The sequence below is a fragment of the Maylandia zebra genome, linkage group LG8 (genome assembly GCF_041146795.1).
Source record: "Maylandia zebra isolate NMK-2024a linkage group LG8, Mzebra_GT3a, whole genome shotgun sequence".
Taxonomy (NCBI): Eukaryota; Metazoa; Chordata; class Actinopteri; order Cichliformes; family Cichlidae; genus Maylandia; species Maylandia zebra.
The window spans coordinates 2,844,344-2,868,858 of NC_135174.1; the positions used below are offsets into that span (position 1 = coordinate 2,844,344).

The 24,515-nt window shown below is 40.8% G+C and overlaps 1 protein-coding gene across 2 annotated transcripts in view; it reads right to left on the minus strand.

The window, feature by feature from the left end:
- Window positions 1–4,839: 4,839 nt before the first annotated feature.
- The window catches only part of adgra1a (adhesion G protein-coupled receptor A1a), a 38,877-nt gene continuing 19,201 nt past the window's right edge, over window positions 4,840–24,515 (minus strand). For both annotated transcript variants that reach the window (XM_024799047.2, XM_076887183.1), the window contains 5 exons: window positions 16,102–16,229; window positions 14,675–14,798; window positions 13,482–13,633; window positions 11,117–11,212; window positions 4,840–11,040 (listed from right to left, as the gene is read on the minus strand). In XM_024799047.2, the coding sequence (XP_024654815.2) occupies window positions 9,558–11,040; window positions 11,117–11,212; window positions 13,482–13,633; window positions 14,675–14,798; window positions 16,102–16,229 (1,983 nt within the window). In that variant the 3' untranslated portion in view covers window positions 4,840–9,557. The remainder of the gene's footprint in view (window positions 11,041–11,116; window positions 11,213–13,481; window positions 13,634–14,674; window positions 14,799–16,101; window positions 16,230–24,515) is intronic.

Sequence of the window (24,515 nt, forward strand, 5' to 3'; positions counted from 1 at the left end):
AGCCGGAGCCTCTCCAAGATCTTATCCGTGCTGCACTCAATGAGCCCATTTTGAGAAACTCACGCCTCTTCCCATCGTTTCAATCCCAGCAGGCAGCCTTGTGGGGGTTTGAACAGCCGGTTCCGCTTTCTTAATTCTTCGATAAGTCAGGGCCAAGCCAGCTCCGATCAGCAAGGACCCTGTTATCATGGTTCCGAATAGGTAGATATCTTCAGCACTCAGGCTCACCCAAGCTTGAGAAAGGGGTGTCAATTGCATTTAGGGACCAGTTGATCAAATCCATAATTCCTCTTTTAGGTTTTAGAGAACAGACTGTGAGAGAGTGTTCCAGGGAAAAGTAATACAAAAAAACACGAGACTAGACAAGGACATAAGAGGCTAAACAGGGAAGCTAAGGGAGAGGAGGAGAGGAGAAAAGTGCGTCCGCCTTCGTCAAGAGCAAGAGCAGAAAAAAACCCCAGATGAACATAATGTTAAAAGAATGAGTAGTACTATGCAAAAGTCGAGAAAAAGGAGTCTAAAGCAGGGAGGAGGAAGACGGCCAGCCATACACACCGGCGCCATCTTTTGAGAGCTTACCTCTGTACTTTGGTTTCCTTCTCCCTTGAGATGTCATAAGCCAGGTTTTCCACTGACGTGACATACCTTCATTGGTGAAAACTGGTGAGCTCCTGGATTTCAGCAATTTGAGTCCCAGCAAAGACCTTGTAATGGCAAGACTGAAACTGTAACCAAGTCAGCACCATAGTAGAGTCCGTCCACAAGATGGTGTTCTGCAGTGGTAGAGTAAGCTTGGTTTGGGGAGTCTTAGCAAGCTGCGCTCCAGTGAGAGCACCACTGAGCTCCAGATGGGGCATGGGCAATCTGTTCCAAGGAGCGACTCGGGATCTCACCATCAGAAATGAAGTGCTGACATTTCTGTGGCAATCTGTGGTCCTCAGATAAGCTACAGATACATATGCTTTCTCTGAGGCGTCACAGAACAGATGCAGCTCAAAGGTGAAACTTTGAGAGTCTGTAGCAGGGGGGATATAGCATCTTGGTAAGGTAATGTTCTGCAGGTAAGGTAGTCCCTTCTCCCATTCTAACGAGGTGAGAAGAAGGACACCGGTGACAGGTTCATCCCAACCCTATCTCCTTTTGCCACATAGACTGTACAAGAATCTTCCCTCTCGTGGTATAGGAAATGATAAACCCTAGAGAGTCATATTGGCTAGCAAGCACCTTGTACACATTGCGGAGAGTTGGTGCCATGCAGAAGACTGGGCAATGCTTCTACCCCAAGGTATTAGTAGGGCAATGCCAACGTAACCCAAACATCAACTCTTGTGGATCAGCTTGGTTAAAAGTCAGCCAGAGCTCACAACTGTCAGACCCGGTGGTACTAGGCAGGTGGGACACCACCTCCGGCACATTACTGGCCCACTGCTGTATCTCAAATCCTCCAGTAGCTCGTAGTTGTCTCATTTTGTACAGGAGCTGTTTAGCTTTTTTGTAGAGCTCTGGTGTCTGTGTAATGAAAGACGAGTGTAAGCATGCCTCTCCATCAGCTGGATGTGGTAGACTTTTGACGGGTCCCTGCAGCACCCACACCCACAACTCAGTACAGACTTCTACAGGCCCTCCAGGTGGTCAATGGATCACTGGGCAAACAGGAGTAACAGGATGTGATCCAATCAGGATAATAGGTTTTGTCACGGTCCTGGGTCGGTGACCATGTGTTTTTGGTTTTGTAATTTTACTTTTGATTTTATTATGAATTATGACTGTTTGTGTTTTGGTTTGCCAGTGTTTATTCTTTGCTCCCTCTGTTTTGTGTCATCCCTGCCTGTATATCCCTTCTAGTGTAGTCAGGTCTCTGTGTTAAGCCCGCGTCTCTGAGTCTGTGTCTTTGCTTGTGTGTGTTTTCCTGTTTTACTTTGAAGGTCCGTGTCTGATGTCAGTGTGTTCAGTTTTCGTTTCCCCTGTCCCGTCATGTCTAATTACTCCCAGCTGTGCCCTCCTTCTGTGTCTCATTCCCTCGTTATCCTTCTGTGTATTTAAGCCTTGTGTCTGCCTCTGTTAGTTGCTGGTTTGTCTGTGTTATATGGTGTTTTGTTCTCTGGTCTATGTCATCTCTGTTCCGGTTTCGGGTTAGTTTTGTTAGTTTTCCCAGTTTAGGTTTGTCAGTTCTGTTCTCGCCACCCTCACCCTTTTTTTGTTGTTTGTCTTTTTCTTTTCTTTTTTTTTTTTGCCTGTCCCGTTTGGCTCTTTTGCCATCAGAATTGTTGTCTAAAGGCAAAGAAAGATGCCCAACGGATTTACTTTACCAAATTGACCATCCCAGCCTTGCCGTAATGGTCCATTTGATTCACCTTTTATTGTTTATTTTATTTTCACTTACTGAATACGGGACAGACTTGACTGGGGGAAAGAAGGGGAGAAAGAAAGAGGGAAAGAGAAACAGCTGAGAAGAGGGACGGGGGAGAAGGGCAAAAAACAAAAACCAACAGAATGGGCAGCAAAAAAAAAATGCATATATCAATCACCTGGATCACCTGCTGAGAAAGAAAAAAGAAAACAAGCAGAAGAGAACAAGAGTAATAGAATAAACAGCATCACAATGATATATGGGAATATGACAGTAAATACTAAATATTAAACATTATTGTGCAGCACATAAGATCAACAGAACACAGTGTGCTTTGAGGTAGGAGCCAAAAAGGGTGTAGTTTGTGGGTGTGATCACCCGTGTGTATACCTGTGAGCATGGACGCGCCACTGTCCCAGTAAGAGCTGAGGAGAGTCCCAGATGAGGGCTCACTCAGCAGCCGCGGAGCAGAAGCCAGGGGGAGTTGCAGTGACGCGCCCGTGAGCTCCGCCGGCAGCCAGCCGTGCCTGAGTGACCGAGCCCCAGTCAATAAAGCTCACTCTCATCAGAAACAGTGCTTGCATTTTGGGTCCTTTAATCATTTACAAACGGCTTGCCCCGCTGGCCTTGACAGTATGAACCAGCTATCCATGGACCAAGCAGCATTCGACCCGCCCAAGGAGATCCGTGAGGATATTGTGTACTCTGTGGACAAATTGATTAATTTGTGGCTGGAGCATGAGGAGAAAGAATTTCGCCAAGCTGTGGCTAACTGGCTACAGCGATTGGTTTCCGGTCTCCCCTGGCTTTTCAGCTCTCTTCACCCGCACAGAATGTCATTCTGAACGAGCTTCGCATTCACCCCCCAGCTGGTACCACCCACCCAGCAACTAATGCTTCGCTGCCTGGCCCGACGGAGGCTGTTCTGCCCAGCCTTCGAAAGGGAAATGGCGCTCACGCCGTCAACGCCCCTCACCACAGTCGGACCTCGGGATATCAGAGCGGCCGACTGTGGTGAGTAAAAAGGACAATATTACTGGTTTGAACTTTGAGACTTTTTCTTCTGGGGTTGTTCAGGGTGTGTCGATGAGAGCTAATACGCGTAGCTTATCTAGCTTTGTCGTAACTGGCCTCTCCCAGGTTGGTATTTTTAAGACTTCTGACAAAACAAAGGGCTGTGTTTCTTCTGCTTCTTCTGAGCCTGGATTAACTCTCTCTGAGCCTGTTAACCCCGTATCAGCTATCCCAGAGTCTGTTAAAGCTGTGGCTTTCACCCTAGAGACAATTAACCCCAGCTCTGATGATACTAGGACTGCTTTATTTTCCAAGCTGGCAACAGAAAGACTGGACATTTGTCCAGCAGATTTGTTAGAATTAGCTAAAAATGTATGCTTATAAGCCGCATCACACCCAGAAAGAGCTGCTGTACACATACCAGGCTGTCCAGGCAGGTGTAGGTAGTAGAACAGGGTAGCAGGAAGAAAGCCATGTCTGCAGATCTCAGTAGGACATCAAAATAGGTCATGTTCACATCAGAGACATGCGCATAATTTTTTTTGACTTCTCTGCTGCTGGAGTGGGTCAGTCCAGTCCAGCTACAGCTGTAGAGGAGCGCTCTGTGTGGGGGATGTGATGGATGAAGACGATGATGATACATTATGTATCAGAGATGCTGAGACAAACACAGGAGTTAGGTGAGGGCTTTTTAAAAAATCTCAACTGATTGTCATTTACAACGCAACATCATAAATAAGATATTTCTTCACAATATAAATATTTTATAATAATTAATAAATAATTATTGCTGTGCATTTGATTTGACAAGCAGTGCCCCCTAAATATTGAAGAACACTATTGCTATCTCCTTTTCTCCTAACTCTTGTGCTAAATAAAAAACTTACAGCTTATTCACAGACCTAAATAAGTGCTTTTAAAAAGAAAATCATTATTATATTCAGACATTATTGTAAAACATTGCTGTATTCAGACACACATTGATGGGTCCACACCTGTGTTATGCTTTTCTACATCCAGAAATGTGTTTGAGATGTAGTGACCAAAATCAAGATACAGTGATAAAATTCATGGTTACAACATGCAACCATATTTTAGCAAACTCATAACTTAGTGGAGATGCAAACAAGCTGACTTGTCAGACTACTTCATTAGATAATCTGACTCACCATTGTAAATTATGTATAGTTTGAGACGGTAGTGTTTTTGTGCCATAATAATTTAACTACACAAAGCACATTGTATTGCATTTGTTTTCTGCAGTAAAAGCCAATATGGGGCAATGAGCTGGATAGCTTGGTTGTGCAACATGGATCTAGCATCAGTTGTTTTATCAAGTCAGCTTTGTCTGAAGCATCCCTCATGTGTCATGTCTTTTTTTTTAACCTTTAAAAGTTAATACAAAATAATGAGAAGATGAGCACAGGATCCTCAGTGGGAGAACCCTGCACAAAATAAGAACAATTACTCGTAAGGCATGTCACAGTAAATCTTTATTTCAGGCAACACTCAGTGCTCAGATTGGCATCCCCTTTTATCCATTTGTTTATTTTTTATTTCATGTGACATTAAAAGGATCTCACATTTGACAGCTGGTGTCAGTGGCATTTTAACATTGACTATCCTCCTACCCCACCCGGGAAGACACTTAAAGCTGTTGAAACACTGGGACAGGACAACACAACACATGCACAGTGATCGACATCAGGCTAAAAGTTAGTGTCACTCGATCAGAGTGGGATATGGTGCCATAAAAGTGAAAATGTGTTTAACCTTCAACATGTGACATTATGAGTGGTATGACTCAAATTCTTCAAATCAACACCAGTTTCACCCCAAAACCAGAATATGAGTGAAATGATCTTCACTGGATAAAACTGAAAAGATCTATGCGCTCTAATTTCTACACAATGTGCCACATCCTAAATAACACAAGCCAGAGAGGTGTTTCATAGATAAAAATTTGGTTTTAAAAAAGCAGGCCTTATGGCTTTTTTTTATCATGACCCATTGTGTGTCTTGAAAATTTACAAACACAAATGCAGAAGACAGGAAAAACATTAAGCTTCTAAGCCCAGGAATGAAAAAGTCCAGAAATCTTGGGATCTGTAAGGCACTAAGCCAGGATATCCAAACATCCAGGAACACTAGGAAGACACAGCTATATACACAATGCAACAGAGGACAAGGGGAGAGTGACACAATATGAAGATAATGAGGGGAGAAGAAACAGGTGGGGAATGCAGTAGGAAAAGGAACAACGAGACAAAGCACGTAAAACTACAAAGCAACAGAGAGAAAATGCTATCAAAATAGAAAAGCAAGTAACTAACAGAGAGAAAGAAGACGACAAAAAAATATAATGGAACACTAAAATAAACTAAAACACACTGAAACAGTAAAAGTGCAAGTGCAAACTAAAAAATGAAACCAAGTATACACAAAGGACACAAAATGTTGTCACTGTCAACTTGGCACTCTGCCCTCTCTTACAAATAGTTATTTTCGCTCCAAAAAACAAAGATGGCTGCTGCACCAAAACTAACCTTGAGGCTTCAAGTCCACCTTTTATATGCAGTCTAAATTCTAAAAGACACACCTCTCACCACTCGGTAATGAGTCAAGGAAACACAGGCTATTACATATATTGTCATTTCTGTCCCTTGATAGACAAAAATGACAGTCATTACAAATTCTAACCAAGGCTGTAAATCATCTGGACTCTAGCTCATATTTAATATGGACATTGGGTTAAAACTATCTTTTCAACTCTTACTCAGAAAGAAATCAGCTGTACTTCTGGAGAACACTCATGTAACCCCACCTGGTTGTCTCAGGTACTGCCACCCATAGTTTGTGTTTTTTCATTTATTTAATTCATGGTCTGTATGCTCTCTCTCTCTCTTTTCTTTTCCCATTGCAGTGTCCAAATTGTTCATTCTTTTCCTTTCCCCCTCACTCCAAATCGGTCATGCAGATGACTAGTGCCCCACTCTGAATCTAGTTTCACCAAGTGTCACCAAGTGGACTTCCTGATTTTTGGAATGTTCTCGGTCATATTGTAGAATCATACCTCTTAATAAGGTATTTACACAGCACCAGTGGTGAATTAGGGGTTAAAACTTATTTTGCCAGAACTGGACTGTTCTGGAGGGTTATTTTATCTGTTCTGTGAAACTCAAACGGAACCTGAATTACTGAAGAAGGCTTTGCTCAACTGCCAACACTACTTTATGAAACACCTCACTGGGGAATCATATAGAAAGAAGTCTGTGTTCTGCTTTAAAGGATTGCTGATGATCTTTTAAAACCTGAGTTGATATGGTGCTACAAACTATGTAATCACTCTTTGAGAAGGTGTTGTGTGTAGTTTATCATCACAGTGAAAATTGGCACATAATTCTGGCACAAAGTTTGTGCTTTGTAGCACATTGTACTTTTTGGAATCATTATCTCACAATGTGAGGGTCACACATTAGTGCAATACTTGTCAGGCCAGAGTCTGTTTGACTCTGTTTGGCAGTATAAATAAAATGTCTCAATAAAAAACCCATAGACTTTATAAATGAATCTTCACCAAGATATTCACTAAACTCATTCTGCAAGGGTGGTCCTATAAACAGATGTAGCAAAAACACACTAAATTTCTATGTACCTACTCATGCACTGTTGCACACATGAAAACACACATGCTCACTCTGATTCCATGGGTTTCCACGTGTAAATATCTTGTAAATGCAATAAGAAATATAACATTAACAAATATATAACTTTAAAAAATTGTCCAGTGATCCAAGTATTTAAAGGTGCAATCACTGACCATCTACTGCCTTTTTGCATAAAACTGTATATTGCACTTTGTTTGAAGATGTGGATGATAGCCTCTCCAAATTCCAGAGTGATTTGCCTGTAAAGAATTTAGAATGGTAAGAATCTTAAAGAGTTTCTTTAGTTTGGTTTTATAATAACATTTGCCCCCACAAACACTGAGGGCTTTGGCTTTCCTTATGAACTCCCCACACTGGGACTGTATTAGGCAAGCCAAGGGAAACAGCATGTTTTTTCGACTGTGGGAGAAACCCCATGCAGAATGCATGGAGATCCAGGGATTGTAACCCAAAATCTAACCCAGAATCTGTCTAACATTCACGCACACACTCGCACAGATGTATAGGGGACATCTTGAAGTTCCTTATTTTGCCTACTTCAACATGCAGACAGGAGGAGCTGACGATTAAGGTACTGACCTTCTGATTGGTAGATGACCTACCCTACCTCGTGAGCCACAGCTGCTGAAGGATGTTTATAATATAAGGAATAACTTTTCTGATGGAAATTGCTGAGGACTGCGTGTGGTCCTATAGGTTAAGACTTGGGTGAATCCCAGGATTTATAAAACTGCAAACCATATTCCATCCTGCAAACCTGAAATCTGTGCGTAAGAGCTGACCTGTATTAGAAGAACACTAATTAGAAGAACATTAGACAGTCTCAACAAAGTCTCAGTAACAGCTGTACTTAAAAAAACAACAACTTCTGTCTGGTATTGGATATATGAATCCAAAATATCCTAATTGAAAAGTGAAAAAAGGGTTTTGTGCAAGCGCACTGCTGAGAAAAGACATTTCATTTCAGGGAAGTTATACTCTATTCCAAAGGAATGAACACTCACAGACACATTATCATTATTCATTATTATCATTATTAGTATTATTATTATTATTATTGAGTTTATTTCACCACATCAGTAGTGAAATACTATGTGCTTTTTTAGAATGAAATTAATAGAATTCTGCAAGTCAACCTTAATTCAAATAAATATTTTCTCACAACACTTTGCACTCTGAAAAACAAGCTCCTTCTAACACAATATGCACTAATATCTGTGTCCATGCAAACCTGCACATCTTTAGGCCCCTGTCACACACCACTAGTGAATGATTGGAAGCTGCCTTTCATCCCTTGGTTGTTAGACAAAATTTCCCAGTAGAGGTTATTCGCAGTCGTGTATTGCCCGACCACTTGGCAAATGCGGGAACTAATTTGCTCTCACAAGCTAAAATTGGTCACAAAGAGGTATACAGTGCTGCACAAAAAAGCCTCCTTGCAAATGTTTTATTCAGTAACAGATTGCCACAGTCGCCAAACAGCCAGACCTGTTTGACAACACTTGCTAAGTACTTGATATAAGTGGTAGTAAAACTGTGAAAAGTGCAACACACGTTGGAAATGGAGACAATTCACCTCTGATGCATGCAAACTACAGGCGACCACAGCAATCTGGTAGCAACCAAAGCAATCACAAGGAAAATATTAAAAACATCTGTATTGTAAGACACAACAATATAAAGTGACTTAAGCCAGCTGTTGTTGTGAATTGGCACTGTATAAATAAAGTTGAACTGTTCAAGAGCAATAGGAGGATTAGAGGCGCCTGGGAAGGGCAGGGCATACACGATAACAAGATAACAAGATTGTTGAATTCTCAAACAGTAAAGTTACTGAGAGATGTACACCTTCCAGAGTTTGTTTTTTAAGAAAAGTAAGTTTTTATGCTCTGAAACATTTCACAGTATCTGTTGAGTGGTAAGAATTCTAAGGATTTTCACTTTTTAAATTTTTGCTTGTATCAGTTCTCTTAATTAATATCTGTGGTAAATGAACTTATCCAATAAATCTTACTATCACCGCTGTCTTGTATCAAAGTTTGGGTCTGTTTCATTCAAAAAATAACCCTTCAGTTCTTTTTTGATCACGTCTAGTCGATGCATGACTGTCACTGGCCTTTCTGAGTTTTTCTTGCCTGTCTGCATATCCTTGGACTATAGGAGGAATGCGAACTTCTTTCAGTAACACTGATATGTTTTCAGGCTGCTCCTTAGGATCAATATATAATATTGATTGCAATTTAAATTTCATGGAGCAGAAAAAATATTTAACATTAACTGATCATTTTGTGTGTGTGTGTGTGTGTGTGTGTGTGTGTGTGTGTGTGTGTGTGTGTGTGTGTGTGTGTGTGTGTGTTTATTCAGATCTGATTTTTGAAACAATAAAATGTTAACTTTGACATAAAGAGATCTGAAATGTTACTGGGATGTAAAAACTCAACCTGTGGTCTTAGGGCCTGGAAGGCAAAGGGACCCAAACAAAAAGTCATTTGCTGGAAGGTTTGACTGCTCCAAGGATTTCAAGACTATACGGTGGTTTCATTCTTCCAGGGGCCTGTCCGTATGTTTCCTGTGGCATCTGAACCAAACAGGCTATCTTCCTGCAGACTCCTGTTTCTACCAATGGGTCCCCGTCGGTTCACAGTGCCATGCTGCCGAGGTAGGGTGTTCCTTGGGAAACCTTTCTGTTCCAGCTCTAGACAGATCTTTTCTTTGTCTGCCGTCTTTGACATCCAGCTCAAATTGTCAGGGTCTTGTTCATACTGCAAGGTGACGGGATCAGCTCTCTCACAACAGTTTGTGCTGGAAGAGTCATCGACTGAGCAGTACATGTGCCACTGGCTGGTGTCGACCCCATGAGAAGGCATAAGAAGGCTGTGGCAGGAAGAGATACTGTCATGCATGTTGTGGGCATGACTGTGACAGGAAGCAACCGAGTCTTGCACACTGTGGCAGGAGGTCTGACGTTCCAAGCTGTGACAGGACACTACAAGTTGGCTATCTAAATGAGGGCTGATGTATGGAAGCTGGAGATCTGGGTGTGGACTATTAGAAACCAGTGGTGAGGCTTCAATGTGGTGCACATTATGAGGACTGTCCAGGTGAGTACTGTGCACACTCCCATCCATACTGGTGGAAGTGATATGAGACCGGTAATCCTGGAAGCATTGGCGTGGACGGTTGAAAGAGCGTGTCTTTGTCCTATCAGCAATGCAACTCTGCAGGGGAAGAGCTGGATGAGGGAGCTCATCAGGAAGTGACTGTGGACGTGGTGAAGGCATTTGGTCAGCATGAGGTGAGATGGGGGAAGGGCTAACAGGAGTCATTACAGCCACACAGCATGGACCTGTGTGATTTAATGTTGGGCTTTGGGGAGGTGGTGTTGTTCTGTGGTGAGAACTCTGAATAGGGTAAGGAGAAAGCATCTGCTGCTTCACTGAGAGTGGGGAATTCAAATGGCAGTGTGGCTGATGGACTTCCTGCCTCTGGCTCTGTCCTTCTCCAGGCCCATCCTCTGTCTTTGATCTGGATGGGCAACAAGCCCACCAACGGTGCCACACGTCATCACGCTTAGCACAGTGCTGGATGAGAAGGAAGAGTCCCAGAGTGACACAAAAAGCACCATAGAGACAACTGAATATCATGTCCAGGAAATGTCCCAGTGAAACAGCCAATGCTCCCAAAGTCCAGGTAGCCAGGAACAGGAAGAGGGTGAAGACTGTGGCCCGGAGTTGAGATTTAAAAGAGTGCTCATTGGCCAGAACTGACACGCCAGCAGCAAAGGGCTGGCAGTCCCCAGCAGACCCAGTGTCCGTGTGGCAGTGATGGTGCGACTCATTTGATGACAGCTGTTGCTGCTCTTCACTTAAAACCCGCAGCTCATACTTCCTTTCTGGGTGGCGCTTCAGCTGGACGTAAGTCCACAAGAAGTACACACACATGACTAAGACCAGAAGACTCATGGGAGCATAGAAACCACCCAGACTTGGTTCCCATGCCATCCAGCAACTAAAAAAATGAAAAAAGAAAGTTTTTTTTTTAATGTTCTATATTTAACAACAAATAATAATCTGAGTATACTTACTACAGTGCATCATCTCTGCTGCCATAGTTATCCATACCAAATGCTGCTGTAACTCCAACTATTATGATAGGGATTCCATCACTTACAAGATAAAATCTGAAAAAAATTTCACCATGAAGAATTAGAGCTTGTTTTAACATATGGCATAGAAACTGAACATTTCTCACTCACTATGTGTTAACAGACCTCTCTGCATTAAATCGCACTTGTTATTACAGTTTTTTACAGATGCTAGGACACATGTCTCAATACTTAGGTCACTTTTGCAAAACTCCTCACACAGTGAGCACAACAGAAGTCTATGTGGGCTAAACTGAGAACCAGTTATCATTGTTTTGGCACAAAATGCATTCAATGACTACATCTCTCAAATTTCATGAATTATCTTCTCACTCAGACACAACAACTGCCAAAAATCTTTGTATGTACAGGACATTTTGCATGTGCTTACATACTGTTTTCAAAACTGTTAAACTTATGGCCAAAACAATAACACAATGCAAAACTTAAAAAGACAGCAAAATGCAACAGCAATATTTTATTGAAACATATTTTAAATCTAAAAATGCAGTTTAACCAGCCACAGCTGATTCTCATTGTAGATGAACATCTACACAGGTGTTACTCCTTCAATTGTTCAACTCCTTCAATTCTGGCAGCCAGAAGATTCTTTCCTAGGTGTGTTGCCCTAGATGACATAAGATGTGATGTGGATGAGAACCTGTGGCCAAATGGAGAAGACCGAGTAGATTAGCATTACTATTGTATGTGTATCAGTGGATGGTGTGTATACAAATTCTTGTATTTTGGGATTACTTAGTGCAAAAAAATAAAAATACATAAACAAATATTAACGAATTCTGCATGATGTCTGATTCATTCCAGTAACATATATTGAAATTCTAAACAGAGATGTGTCCTTGTTTTACACAAGAAAACACTGTGTAATGCTACATGTTGTTAGTGTTTTTTAGGTCATTGTTTTGTGGGTGACAAAGTGTGTTTGTCGGCTGTCAACCTTTGCTAGTGTTCTGGAAGAATTAGTTTATTTGAGACCTGAATGAAGTGTTTTGGTAGTTGTAGTGCATTTTGAATGTGAAATGAACTGCTTTGCCAAGCTGAAGGTCAGTTAGGAGGATTGTGTGAAGAGTTTTGCAAAAGTGACCTAAGTATTGAGACATGTGTCCTAGCGGCTGTAAAAAACTGTAACCTCTGGTTCTCTTCCACAGCATGTCTTTCATCCTGTCTTCCTTCTCTCACCCCAACCGGTCGCAGCAGATGGCCCCGCCCCTCCCTGAGCCTGGTTCTGCTGGAGGTTTCTTCCTGTTAAAAAGGAGTTTTTCCTTCCCACTGTCGCCAAAGTGCTTGCTCATAGGGGGTCATATTGATTGTTGATGATTGTTGGGTTTTTCTCTGCATGTATTATTGTAGGATCAACAATATTTGCACTTTGAGGCCACTATTGTTGTGATTTAGTGCTGTATGAATAAAACTGAAGTGAATTGAATATGTATATGTATTCTATAAAGACAGAGCAAGAGAGAGAGAGAAATTATATATGTTTATAATTGTGTGTGTGTGTGTGTGTGTGTGTGTGTGTGTGTGTGTGTGTGTGTGTGTGTGTGTGTGTCTGGGCCTGGCACACACACACACACACACACACACACACACACACACACACACAGGCCATTCACTCATTCATACCCACCCACTAACAAAGTCACAGATGCACACATATCGATCCCCTCTCCATAGTGCAGGCGAGCATGTCACATATGTGACACGAGCACCTAACTGCTGGACAAAACCCTCAATGTCTGAGGTGCAGATAAAATTGAGGGGTAGAAAATATCATTTTCAAATATTCTGTGCTGCTGGTATCCTCAAATACTGTGTGAAGCTAGATACCACTAACAACTAGAGCTTATTTAATTTTTATTTATTTTTTTTATTTTAATCAGGTCAAAATTTCAAGAAAAATTTCAAGAAATTTTTTGAATAATGTATCAAGTGAAAGAGAGCTTTTTTCAATACGACACCCTGTGATGTCACAGCGATGCCATAACAGGCAGCATGTTGTAATAAAAACATCATAAGACATAGAAGTTTTAGTAAAGCCTTTGCCCTTTGGGGGGAGTTGCACTCTCTGAGTGCTCTTGCTGTCAACAGTATTCTCAAATATGCAAGAGCAGATAAGAAGCAATTGACTCAACACTGTAAAAATTAGTAATTAGCTATGATAAAAGTCAGAAAAATATAAAAGTGAGAAAATGACCCAAGGACAGTCATGATTCATTCACATACTGATGACTGATGAACACTGCTCAGCCCTGCTTGTACCCGCAGGCACCTGTTTACAGCTTACCTGAGGATGGCTGGTTTGGTACGAGTCTGGGAAGCCCTATTCCTCTCCTGTGCCTGAAGTGGGTCTTTGGAAACATCTTTACAGATGTTTCTAGCAGTGAAGGTCAGCCACAGCATGGTAGACAGAGAAGCATAGTGGAGCACAATGCCAACCTAACACAGGTTGAAATAGACATCATAAAAATTGAGTGAACTGGAGTAAGTTTAAGAGTGTAGTTGGGAATCATCATAGAACAAAAATGCACTCTATTAGGTGTTCAATATGCTGCACACTGAACAGTTCCAATGTCTAAGGACTGAATAAATTAAAAGCTCCAAAAGCGTGCACTGAGCTTCAGTCATATTGTGATTATAATTAATTCATGATTCACTTTGGTGATAAAACAGCAAAACGGTGCAGAAGCAGAACCTTTGAAGGTTCATGAAAACATATGATCTAAAAATAACTTTGTTTATGTGTGTGTGCCGTTAAATGGGAGGCATTGTTATATCAGCTACAATCTTTTAAATTATGCTACTTATTCAAAAAAAGTTACATTCATATTGAATGTAAAAAATATTCAGTACCAGAGGTGGAACTATAAAGCCGCCCTTTTATTGTATCTTTCAACCATAAAAGTTTTGGAGAGATGATCGTAACACTTGGCAAGCTACAGCCAATGTGTCTATTTTTCCATAAAACCATCCCTGAGGTTTATAGAACAGGTGTGCCTTCCTATCAGCTCCAAGTACAGTAACGCAAAAACCAGTACAATTATTTTCATTACATCCACGTTATACAGAAGAGCATCTCTGAACACAGGAGATTTACATTACGGTTGTGTAGCCAAGAAGTCTGCAGCAACTGTGTATTGCTGACATGTCTATGGAGACCAATATTTCTGAGGAATAATTACAGTACTTTGTGAAATCATGAAGAATTAAGGAAGTTCCCAGGGTAAAATGGGGATCCAAGCCAGTGCTAGCAATGTGTACCTAATAAAGTGAAGTGTTTACATTTAACCTGACTTTAACCGACTAGAGGGCTTTTCATGTTATACTCAGTCACACAATTTGGAAGCCAGTCTAATATAAAATAACCAATATCTTCAGATTCAAAAAAATAATAAAAGCTAACATTCTTTTAAGAGTTAAGTGCCCTTAACAGAACTTTGAAACATCACCACAGTAAGAAACCAAGAACACAACACTTACAATCTGACACACAAAAGGTAAGTTGATTTGATTGATTCCACCAGCAAAAATACCAAATGTCAGTCCTGTGTGAAAGAGGAAGTTGAGGAGTGTGTGCCAGCCATTCCTGCTGATTCTGATCACACTGTAAACAAGGAGAAAATTTAAACATCAGAAAGATAGTGTCTTAGCTTAAATTAGGTAGAAGGTTGTGGGAATGAACACAGGAGTCACACTGTCACCTTTGGACTATAATTTAGAAGTATTAAAGTATTAAATCCACATATAAAAGAATATGTTAACTAAGGCTTCAGTCTCACAGGTCTGAAGACCGGTCAGTGAGCACCACATAACATCTGGTCAATAGGGAAAAATGTATTTTCTTCTTTGCTGACTGTCATTAGGAGAAATCAATCACAAAACATTGTACTAAACAGCACCTTTTCATTGCTTTGGCTGCTTGCAGACTGCATCAAAGACCATTTGATATCTCAAGTTCTCAGTTTTATTAGTAAATCTGGTCCTTCAACATTCTGTACCAGCACAAAACCCTCTTTAGGTATTAAGAGACTGTACTGTTGGGATTTATTGTGTTAAAGATGAACTGAATGGTGTCAGTTAGAGGGTTTTTTTTATGTATTTATTTTTTGACCTGGGACAAAATTTGGGGAGGAAAAAATAACATGTGCATAATATTATAAGTAAACACATGCAATAGTAAGAAACAACGTAAAAAGTTTTTTGATTTTTTGATATTGGTAACTGACCTGGGACATGACATTTTAAGTAATTTAGCGCTTTAGTGCTAAAAAAAAAAAGAAAAGAAAAGAAAAAAGAAAAATCAGTAATTATTGTAATGAATAAATTTTTTTGACACATATAATTGCTTTCTATGGTAGAAAAATGTTAATTGTGTAACACAAGCTTTTAGAATTAGGTAATGGCACATGTTTATATAAAATAAAGTCATTTCTGTCATGAGGACAGAACCAAATGCACCAAATACTAGTTTTATAAACCAAACGTGTTTGTAATAAATTTCTCCTTTGTAACAGGATGGGCTGTGCAGTTCATTCATAAAATAACTCAATATCTCTAAAAGTCCCTATCAATTTCTAACGGAAAAATCCAGCCTTGTATCAGAGCAGATGAATTGTCCTTCAGCTTCAGCTCCTTGATCTTAATTAATATGCTGTTTTTGCAGAGCAACACAAAAGTTTTGGGAGGTTTAAATTGAAGTGGACAGTTCTACTTTGTACTTGAAACCTGTCTGCTTCTGCACATTCATTCTGGATGAAGGTGGGTGTTTTTAACAGACACAAGATGAGGATAAAGAAACATTATGAGATATACAGACACCTTTATGATATAAAGTCACAACATACATATAGGCATGTGAATATTTTGTGCAATGAAAAGTGTGAAATTATCTTGTAATAAGGTCTCACCTGTGGTGGACAATGTAAGTCATGATGGAGACAAGCAGACAGAGCAGCATAACTGCGGTGCAGGCATACACCACTGGATGTAGGTAATCCCCGGGGTATGGGGGGAAGGATAGCACTCTCTTTAGATCCTGAAAAAGAAGTGCACAATCTATGTTTTGTCAAAGATGGCAAAAAAAGTTAAATTGCTTCTGTTTTGCACATACTAAGTGAGAGTGACGTTACATAAAAAGTATCCTTTGAATAGGAAGGTGCTGAATGTTTTATTCAGTATCACCCTATCAGCATATTAAAGGACCTTGAAGAAAAAGGATCTTCTACAACAGTCTTTCTCAAACGGTGGTGTCATGGTCCTGGGTCGTGTGACCCAGTGTTGAGTTTTATGTATCTTTTGTATTCATTTATGCTTTAGCTTAGTTTGTCTAGTTAATTTCTAGGGTGCTGTTTAGCCCTTTGTTTCTTAGTTGTTTATGTCATCTCCCCCTGTACTAAGTCTCCCTGGTTCATGCGTCATGTCTGCGTGGTTATGTTTAGTTCATGTCATGTCTAATCTCCATGTTTCCTGTTTTACTTTGAAAGTCTGTATTCAATGTCAGTGTATTTAGTTTCACCTCTCCTGTCCTGTCGTTAGGTTCATGTGTGTCAGCTGTGCTCCATGTGTGGCCACTTCCCCTGATGTGATCCTGATCATCCCTCATGTGTATTTAGTCTCTGTGTTTCATGCAGTCTGTGTCGCGTCATCTGTGTTTCCCACCCTCCATGTTTTCATGCCCAGTCTTTCGTATTCTTAGCCATAGCTTTCTGAGTCTTCATAGTTTATCAGTATCCGTTCCCCAGTTTAGTTTAGTTCAGTTTAGTCACGGTATTTCTGCTTTGTTTGAGACCTGTCTTCAGCCATAATAAAGGCTCGCTTTCAGTTTAAGTTACTTCGGTCTACTCTCTTGTGTTCGCACCTGGGTTCACCACACGCACCACCGCACGGTCTGTCTCCTCAGATCGTGACAGTACGACACAACCAGTATGGACCCAGCAACACAGAGAAGAGAGATTATTCAGACAGTGGAAGCGCTATGCTGTAAGTGGATGCAGCGTTCCGGGGAGGAGGATACGGAGGAGTTACTCCACCCATTGCGGGTGAGCGTCACTGTGTTTCCCTGGTTATGGGAGGCGTTACCCCCCCTGATTTCTGATTACCTCCGCACCATCCTCCAAACCCCGTCCTCAGCAGCAGCCGCTGTGTCACCACCGTCCCGCTGTCACGCAACTTCCCCATCGCCGTTTCCACAGTCTTGGGGCTCCGAGGCGATTAGGGTTGGCTCACTGAGCTGCCTCCATCAATTCCATCATGCACAAGCTGCTCACCCTCACCATTCCGTTCGGACTTCGCTTCTCCAGCCTCATTTCTGGTGAGGATGTGGTCGGAGGATGAGGAGCCAGCCGTCACAGCTATCAATGTCGCATTAACAGCCGCTGCTAGGAAAAAGTGGCGCCCTCGTCGCCGACGCACGTCGGCACAGCCAGAGTCCGGAGTATCGTCAGAGCAGTTGCCTGGGCTGGAACCACTGGCCGAAGCTGTCTCTGAGTCCGTGTCTGCAGTGTTTTGTGGCTCTGAGGAAATGTCCCCAGAGATCACTGTTCGGGACGTCGCTGAACGGGAGCAGGTGGTTCTCGCGGAGCTGGAGGAGAAGCTCTGACATGCTCATAGTCGGGGGCTGACCCGTACAGCGACCTTGAGTGTTTTGCAAGGCGCTTTTAAATAAAATGTATTATTATTGTATTCTAATGCACTATGTGGCCATGTGACTAGAAAAGCGCTATATAAACGGTAGATAATTTCCTAATTTCCTTCGGGATTAATAAAGTATTCTGATTCTGATAATATAAATGGTAGATGTAGGTCACAAGTTGCCTTAACCTGCAACCTGTGCAAGCTAAAATCTGATTCTGCTCTTCCCCCCTCCTCCCTCACCCTCTGTTTAGCCGAACTAAATTCATGGTTCTCTTCTAATTTTCTCAAACTCAATAGTAATAAATCCGAGCTTCTCTTGGTAGGTACTAAATCAACATTATCCAGAACCAACAGTTTCTCTGTTACTATCAATAACTTACTATCTTCGTTTCTTCCTCTGTGAAAAGCTTGGGTGCTATCCTTGACAGTACTCTATCTTTCAATTCACACATTAATAATGTTACTCGGTCTGCATATTTTCAATTGCACAACATTAATCGTCTCCGTCCTTTTCTCACCCCACATGCCGCTGCCATTCTTGTCCATAGCCTTGTTACTTCCTGGATTGATTATTGTAATTCACTTCTTTTTGGTCTTACTCAAAAATCCATCCACAAGCTCCAACGCATCCAGAACTCTGCTGCCCGCATTATCACCAGGACCCCTTCTGTCCACCACATCACCTGCAGCAGCTTCATTGGCTCCCAGTCAAATATCGCATCAATTTCAAAATATTCTTGTACACATTTAAGGCTATTCATCATCTCTCTCCTCCATATCTCTCTGATCTGGTTCAGATCACCACCCCATCTCGATGTCTTAGATCAGGAGTCCCCAATCCCAGTCCACAAGGGCCGGTGTCCCTGCAGGTTTTAGATCTCACCCTGGGTCAACACACCTGAATCACATGATTAGTTCATTACCAGGTCTCTGGAGAACTTCAGGACATGTTGAGGAGGTCATTTATCCATCTGAATCAGCTGTGATGGATCAAGGACACATCTAAAAACAGCAACTACAACTAAACAAAGTAATTGAAATCAGGGCCAATCACTTTGAAAATAAACTCTGGGTTTACTAACTCTGAGATCTGCAACAAGTTTCCTGTTCCTGATGAGCTTATCAGAGTAAGTTCAAAACAAAACGTGGACAGCAATGGAGATGGTGGAAGTCAGGGGGCTGGCTGCGTGACCACCGTTTGCAGCTTGGCTGAAGGCTGGTGGCGGAGGAATCCTGGTGCGGACGAAGCAGGACCAGACGGCATAGAGACCTTTGGCTGGAACAAACCAGGCTCGGGCTCAGGCAGAACAGAGACCTCTTTTTTTTTTTTTAATTCCCACTAAACTCATCAAGGTCTGATGTTCTTTCAGATTGATTTTGAGGTGGATGTTGTCAACCATTTAAAAAATGACATTTCTGGTTCCCACTACTTGGTATTAACTAATGCTGACAATTGGCATATCAATTTGTCAAGCACTCTCATCAGGACTGTGAAGTTTGGGAGAGATTGGACAAGGTGTCTTTGACTTACAGTGGCTTGCAAAAGTATTCGGCCCCCTTGAACTTTCCCACATTTTGTCACATTACAGCCACAAACATGAATCAGTTTTATTGGAATTCCACGTGAAAGACCAACACAAAGTGGTGCACACGTGAGAAGTGGAACAAAATCATACATGACTCCAATCATTTTTTACAAATAAATAACTGCAAAGTGGGGTGTGCGTAATTATTCAGCCCCCATTGGTCTGAGTGCAGTCAGTCACTCATAGACGTTGCCTGATGAGTGCTAATGACTAAATAGAGTGCACCTGTGTGTAATCTAACGTCAGTACAAATACAGCTGCTCTGTGACGACCTCAGAGGTTGTCTAAGCGAATACTGGGAGCAACAACACCATGAAGTCCAAAGAACACACCAGACAGGTCAGGGATAAAGTTATTGAGAAATTTAAAGCAGGCTTAGGCTACAAAAAGATTTCCCAAGCCTTGAACATCCACGGAGCACTGTTCAAGCCATCATTCAGAAATGGAAGGAGTATGGCACAACTGTAAACCTACCAAGACAAGGCCGTCCACCTAAACTCACAGGCCGAACAAGGAGAGCGCTGATCAGAAATGCAGCCAAGAGGCCCATGGTGACTCTGGACGAGCTGCAGAGATCTACAGCTCAGGTGGGGGAATCTGTCCATAGGACAACTATTAGTTGTGCACTGCACAAAGTTGGCCTTTATGGAAGAGTGGCAAGAAGAAAGCCATTGTTAACAGAAAACCATGGAGCCAAATACAGGGCAATCTTGGAAGAAAGATTGCAAAAGTCTAAAAAAGACTTGAGACTGGGGCGGAGGTTCACCTTCCAGCAGGATAATGACCCTAAACATAAAGCCAGAGCAACAATGGAGTGGTTTAAAACAAAACATATCCATGTGTTAGAATGGCCCAGTCAATGTCCAGATCTAAATCCAATCGAGAATCTGTGGCAAGATCTGAAAACTGCTGTTCACAAACGCTGTCCATCTAATCTGACTGAGCTGGAGCTGTTTCAAAGAAGAATGGGCAAAGATTTCAGTCTGTAGATGTGCAAAGCTGGTAGAGACAGACCCTAAAAGACTGGCAGCTGTAACTGCAGCAAAAGGTGGTTCTACAAAGTGTTGACTCAGGGGGCTGAATAATTACACACACCCCACTTTTCAGTTATTTATTTGTAAAACATGTTTGGAATCATGAATGATTTTCGTTCCACTTCTCACGTGTGCACCACTTTGTGTTGGTCTTTCACGTGGAATTCCAATAAAATTGATTCATGTTTGTGGCTGTAATGTGACAAAATGTGGAAAAGTTCAAGGGGCCGAATACTTTTGCAAGCCACTGTGTAGAAATTTCCTGCTTCATGGTGAAAAATCTAAATTCACTATGTTGCCAGGTTCACACCGTTTTGAAGATAAAGTAAGAACAACTCCTTCAGGATTCAGAAGTTTAAGGTTGCTCGGATCAGCCACCTTGAAACTATACCTCAAAGTGTAAAATATGTAATTCCGTTTTCCTGCTAGGTCACACTGTGTGTAAATATTCCAACCGAAATGTGTTCTGGGGCGGAACATTATCACAATTGAGAAAATCCGTAGGAGGAGTTTGCAAAAGTATAACATCTGGTAAATGGTCAAATCTGCACCAAAATGTCATTTTCAATTCAAAACATCTGCCTTCCTCACTGATTTATGGCATCATTCAAAGATCTGTGCATCTTGGGAAGTTATAGGCGTGTGCCAAACTTTATACATGTATGCGAAACACAGCATTCAGACTCATCTTTTGCAGTTGCTTGCCCAGCTCCAGTCATTGTTAACAGGAGCTTGATACGCCCACAAAACATAGAGTATCTGCAGCTTCGTATGGGACCGAAATAAGCACAGAGTGACAATAGCGGACTAGCTAACTGTGACCACAAGGATATTAATTGACAGGTGATGAGCTTCATGACAGCATTGTCTGAGATGAAAGGAGGGAGATCACTTTACTTTGGCCCTGCTTGTCCTGACAGAAGCAAGGAAACTGACTGAGAGAATTATTGTCCACAAAGTCAGAGTTAGAAATATTGAGATTATAAGACTAATTTGAGTCTTTCAAATAAATAACATCATTTACATGGAATAGACTGTCTTACCCATCATTCTTCTAACAGCTCAATTAACTCATATCTGTGAAAAAGGACCTTCTGCAGATCAAAATTTTTTATAAAAGATTAAAAATGATTGATTGATTCGACACGATTAATATTCATCAATAATGAAAATTTTGTATGTTTAACTGCTTAAAGAATTTGAGGTGTGTGACCTCTGTAGAGCTGGTTTCAATACTAAGTAAATCCAGAGTCAAGCTGTGAACATTAATTAGTCTTTAATTTAATGCTAATTCTTTCAGCCTGACCAAAACTAATTAAAAACGATTCTGTGAGTTCTAGTTTGTTTATTATTTTTTGATTCAATAAGATGTGAAACAACTATAAGTCTCTAAGTCATTGCACAGCTCCTTGCTGTAGCTGCAGTGCTGCCTGACTGCACTGACATCACTACCTTAAAATAACTCAGTGAACATCATGAAACATGTACAACATGGCAACAGTATCTTTTGAAAAATGAAAACGAATTAACACAAAGACATTATTTTTTCATCAATAGCAAACTGCACTTTTATTCATGTCACGTTCATGGTACATAACTATGTGCTGGTCTGTTAGGATGACAAGGCCACTCTGACTGCGTGCTTCACTGACGCAACATTGCAAATAGAGCAGAGTAAATATGAAGAACTTAATAGGAAGCAAGCTCAAAACAGCCAGGCTTTCTTTGCCTCGGCGATACTGTCAACCCTAAAAGCCCATTCACAGAGAACAGGTATTACAATGATGCTTGGCAACTTTCTTTGTTAACCCATGCTCTCCGCTTCAGACTCTGTGCATGCTCACATAAATGTGTCATTTAGCACATCATTTGACTCCTTTTCCACATAAAATGGGTGTGTCATACTGCAGCCACAGACATGAGAGGAACAGGTGATAGAGATAGAATATGATAAATAAAACAATAAAAAGCAACACTGGTGCTGCAAGTAAGAAATAACTTGGTCTTGGTTATGTCTTTTCAGCATAACTTGATGATGTAGCCATCTTTAAAAAGGAAATCAACTTTGTGTCATTGAAAATTCTGACTTTAAACTGAGTGTAAATAAAAACAGAGTGCAATGATTTGATAAACTAATAAACTCATACTTTATTCACCATAGAAATAGAAATCATATCAAATGTTTACTGTTTGAATTTGAGGGCAGCAGCACATCTCTGAAAACAGTCGGGACAGAGCCATGTTTTCCAAGCAACATCCACCAAAAAAAGTTGGATCACAGGTTTGTCATCAAATATATATTTTATTACAGTGTCTGCTATCATGAATTAGTTGAGTTTATCATTAGATGATAAATTAGAATTTATCATTATCGTTAAATGAAGCTTGAATCCTAATTTTATTTTAAATTCATTATTTGATTTAAATAAGTATTAATTATTTAGCTGTAACCTGAAAGGGACAAAACGTCAGTGAAAGAAAGTGAAAAAATCTGGAGAAACAGTTTAGATGCAGTTACAGATGGACCTCTGACATTAGTTACCCAGATAGCAACACTTTCCCTCAACTCTGTTTTTTATTAAATAAAAAAACTGTTTCCTACTGCTGATTTCATTTTTTCTACAATTCCAGTAATCATAATAATAAAGAAATAAAAAATAATGAGAAATAATGAAAAATTCCATAATTTCTGCCATTATTGGTTAAAAATGTTTACGTATATAATGTTCCCATTGTACGTGTTACACACTGAAGGACGACAGGGTTCATTCAGGTGCACATGAAGATTTATTGCGCTGAAACACAGCAAAACAATTCAGTGTTACTGGCGGCTTCCATTGTAATAACTGGCCTGTGTTACTTTTGTGGCATTACGTGTAATGGCCACGTATTAATCAGCCCTTAACACACAGAGAAAATGACCAGTAACAATAGACAACATAACATGTACTGGCTGGTCTATCTCCTATAACTTTAACTGAAACCAGCTAATAGTTTCCTTTCACCTTACTGATGGGACAACACGGTTACAGAGATTAATGCAGGAGGCTAACATGACTTAGCTAACGCACAAATGTTACTAGCCTTACCCACAGATAACGTGAAACAACTCCCTTATTCGCTCACATTAAACACCATATAAACAAGAATTACACTCCAAACATGTTAAATAAGCATCAACTTTACATAAATGTATGTAGTTCTCGTATATTGCTCTCACCTGAAACACAGCAAAACAATTCAGTGTTACTGGCGGCTTCCATTGTAATAACTGGCCTGCGTTACTTTTGTGAAGGATTATTTTGCCAGTTACCCGTTTGGCTGAGCCGCCACTGCCACCTACTGGCGAAACTAAATATCGCCCTAACATCACATCAGGTGGGAGCAAATGAGCTTTTCGCTCTGTGTTATGATGCAAACTATTGTCACAACAAATAGCAAAAAATGATGATGGGGGGTGGGCACGAACACATAAGGAACACATCTGAGACTTGTTCTTAATGCGCAAAATACTCAGGGCGCCACACCCTCCCCTACTTAATAAAAAAAGAAAGAAAGAGGGAAAAAAAGGCTTCCGTCTATTTTTTCCTAAACTCTTTGAACATGTTTGCCGTTGTCAGTACATTTCTTGTGTACTATTAGTATACCTATCCTAGGGTAACAATTATGGTTACACATGCTTCTGACATCTGTTCAATGAAACATTGCAGTACAACAATTTGCATTCAGCAAATTAAAAGTCATGGTAGAAGCTAATCATGAATCTTGTTGTGCCAAGTAACCATTTTTTCTCCCTCAAGGTTAGTAAACAAGTTCATCATGTTACTCTGAATTTCTGACTGTAACCAGACTCAATATTCGCCCAACAATACACTAGTCTGTTACCACACTTAACTTTGTTTACATATCAAGGCATCTTTTACAGATGGTCATCATCATCATATGTTCAGCATGTGACAAGTTAGCACACACCATAAGAATGAGTGTTAGATTCTGTCCATTGTCTGTTGGTGCTACGTTTGCTCTATTCTGCTTGTCACAATGTTCATGTTAATGTCTTCATTTTGG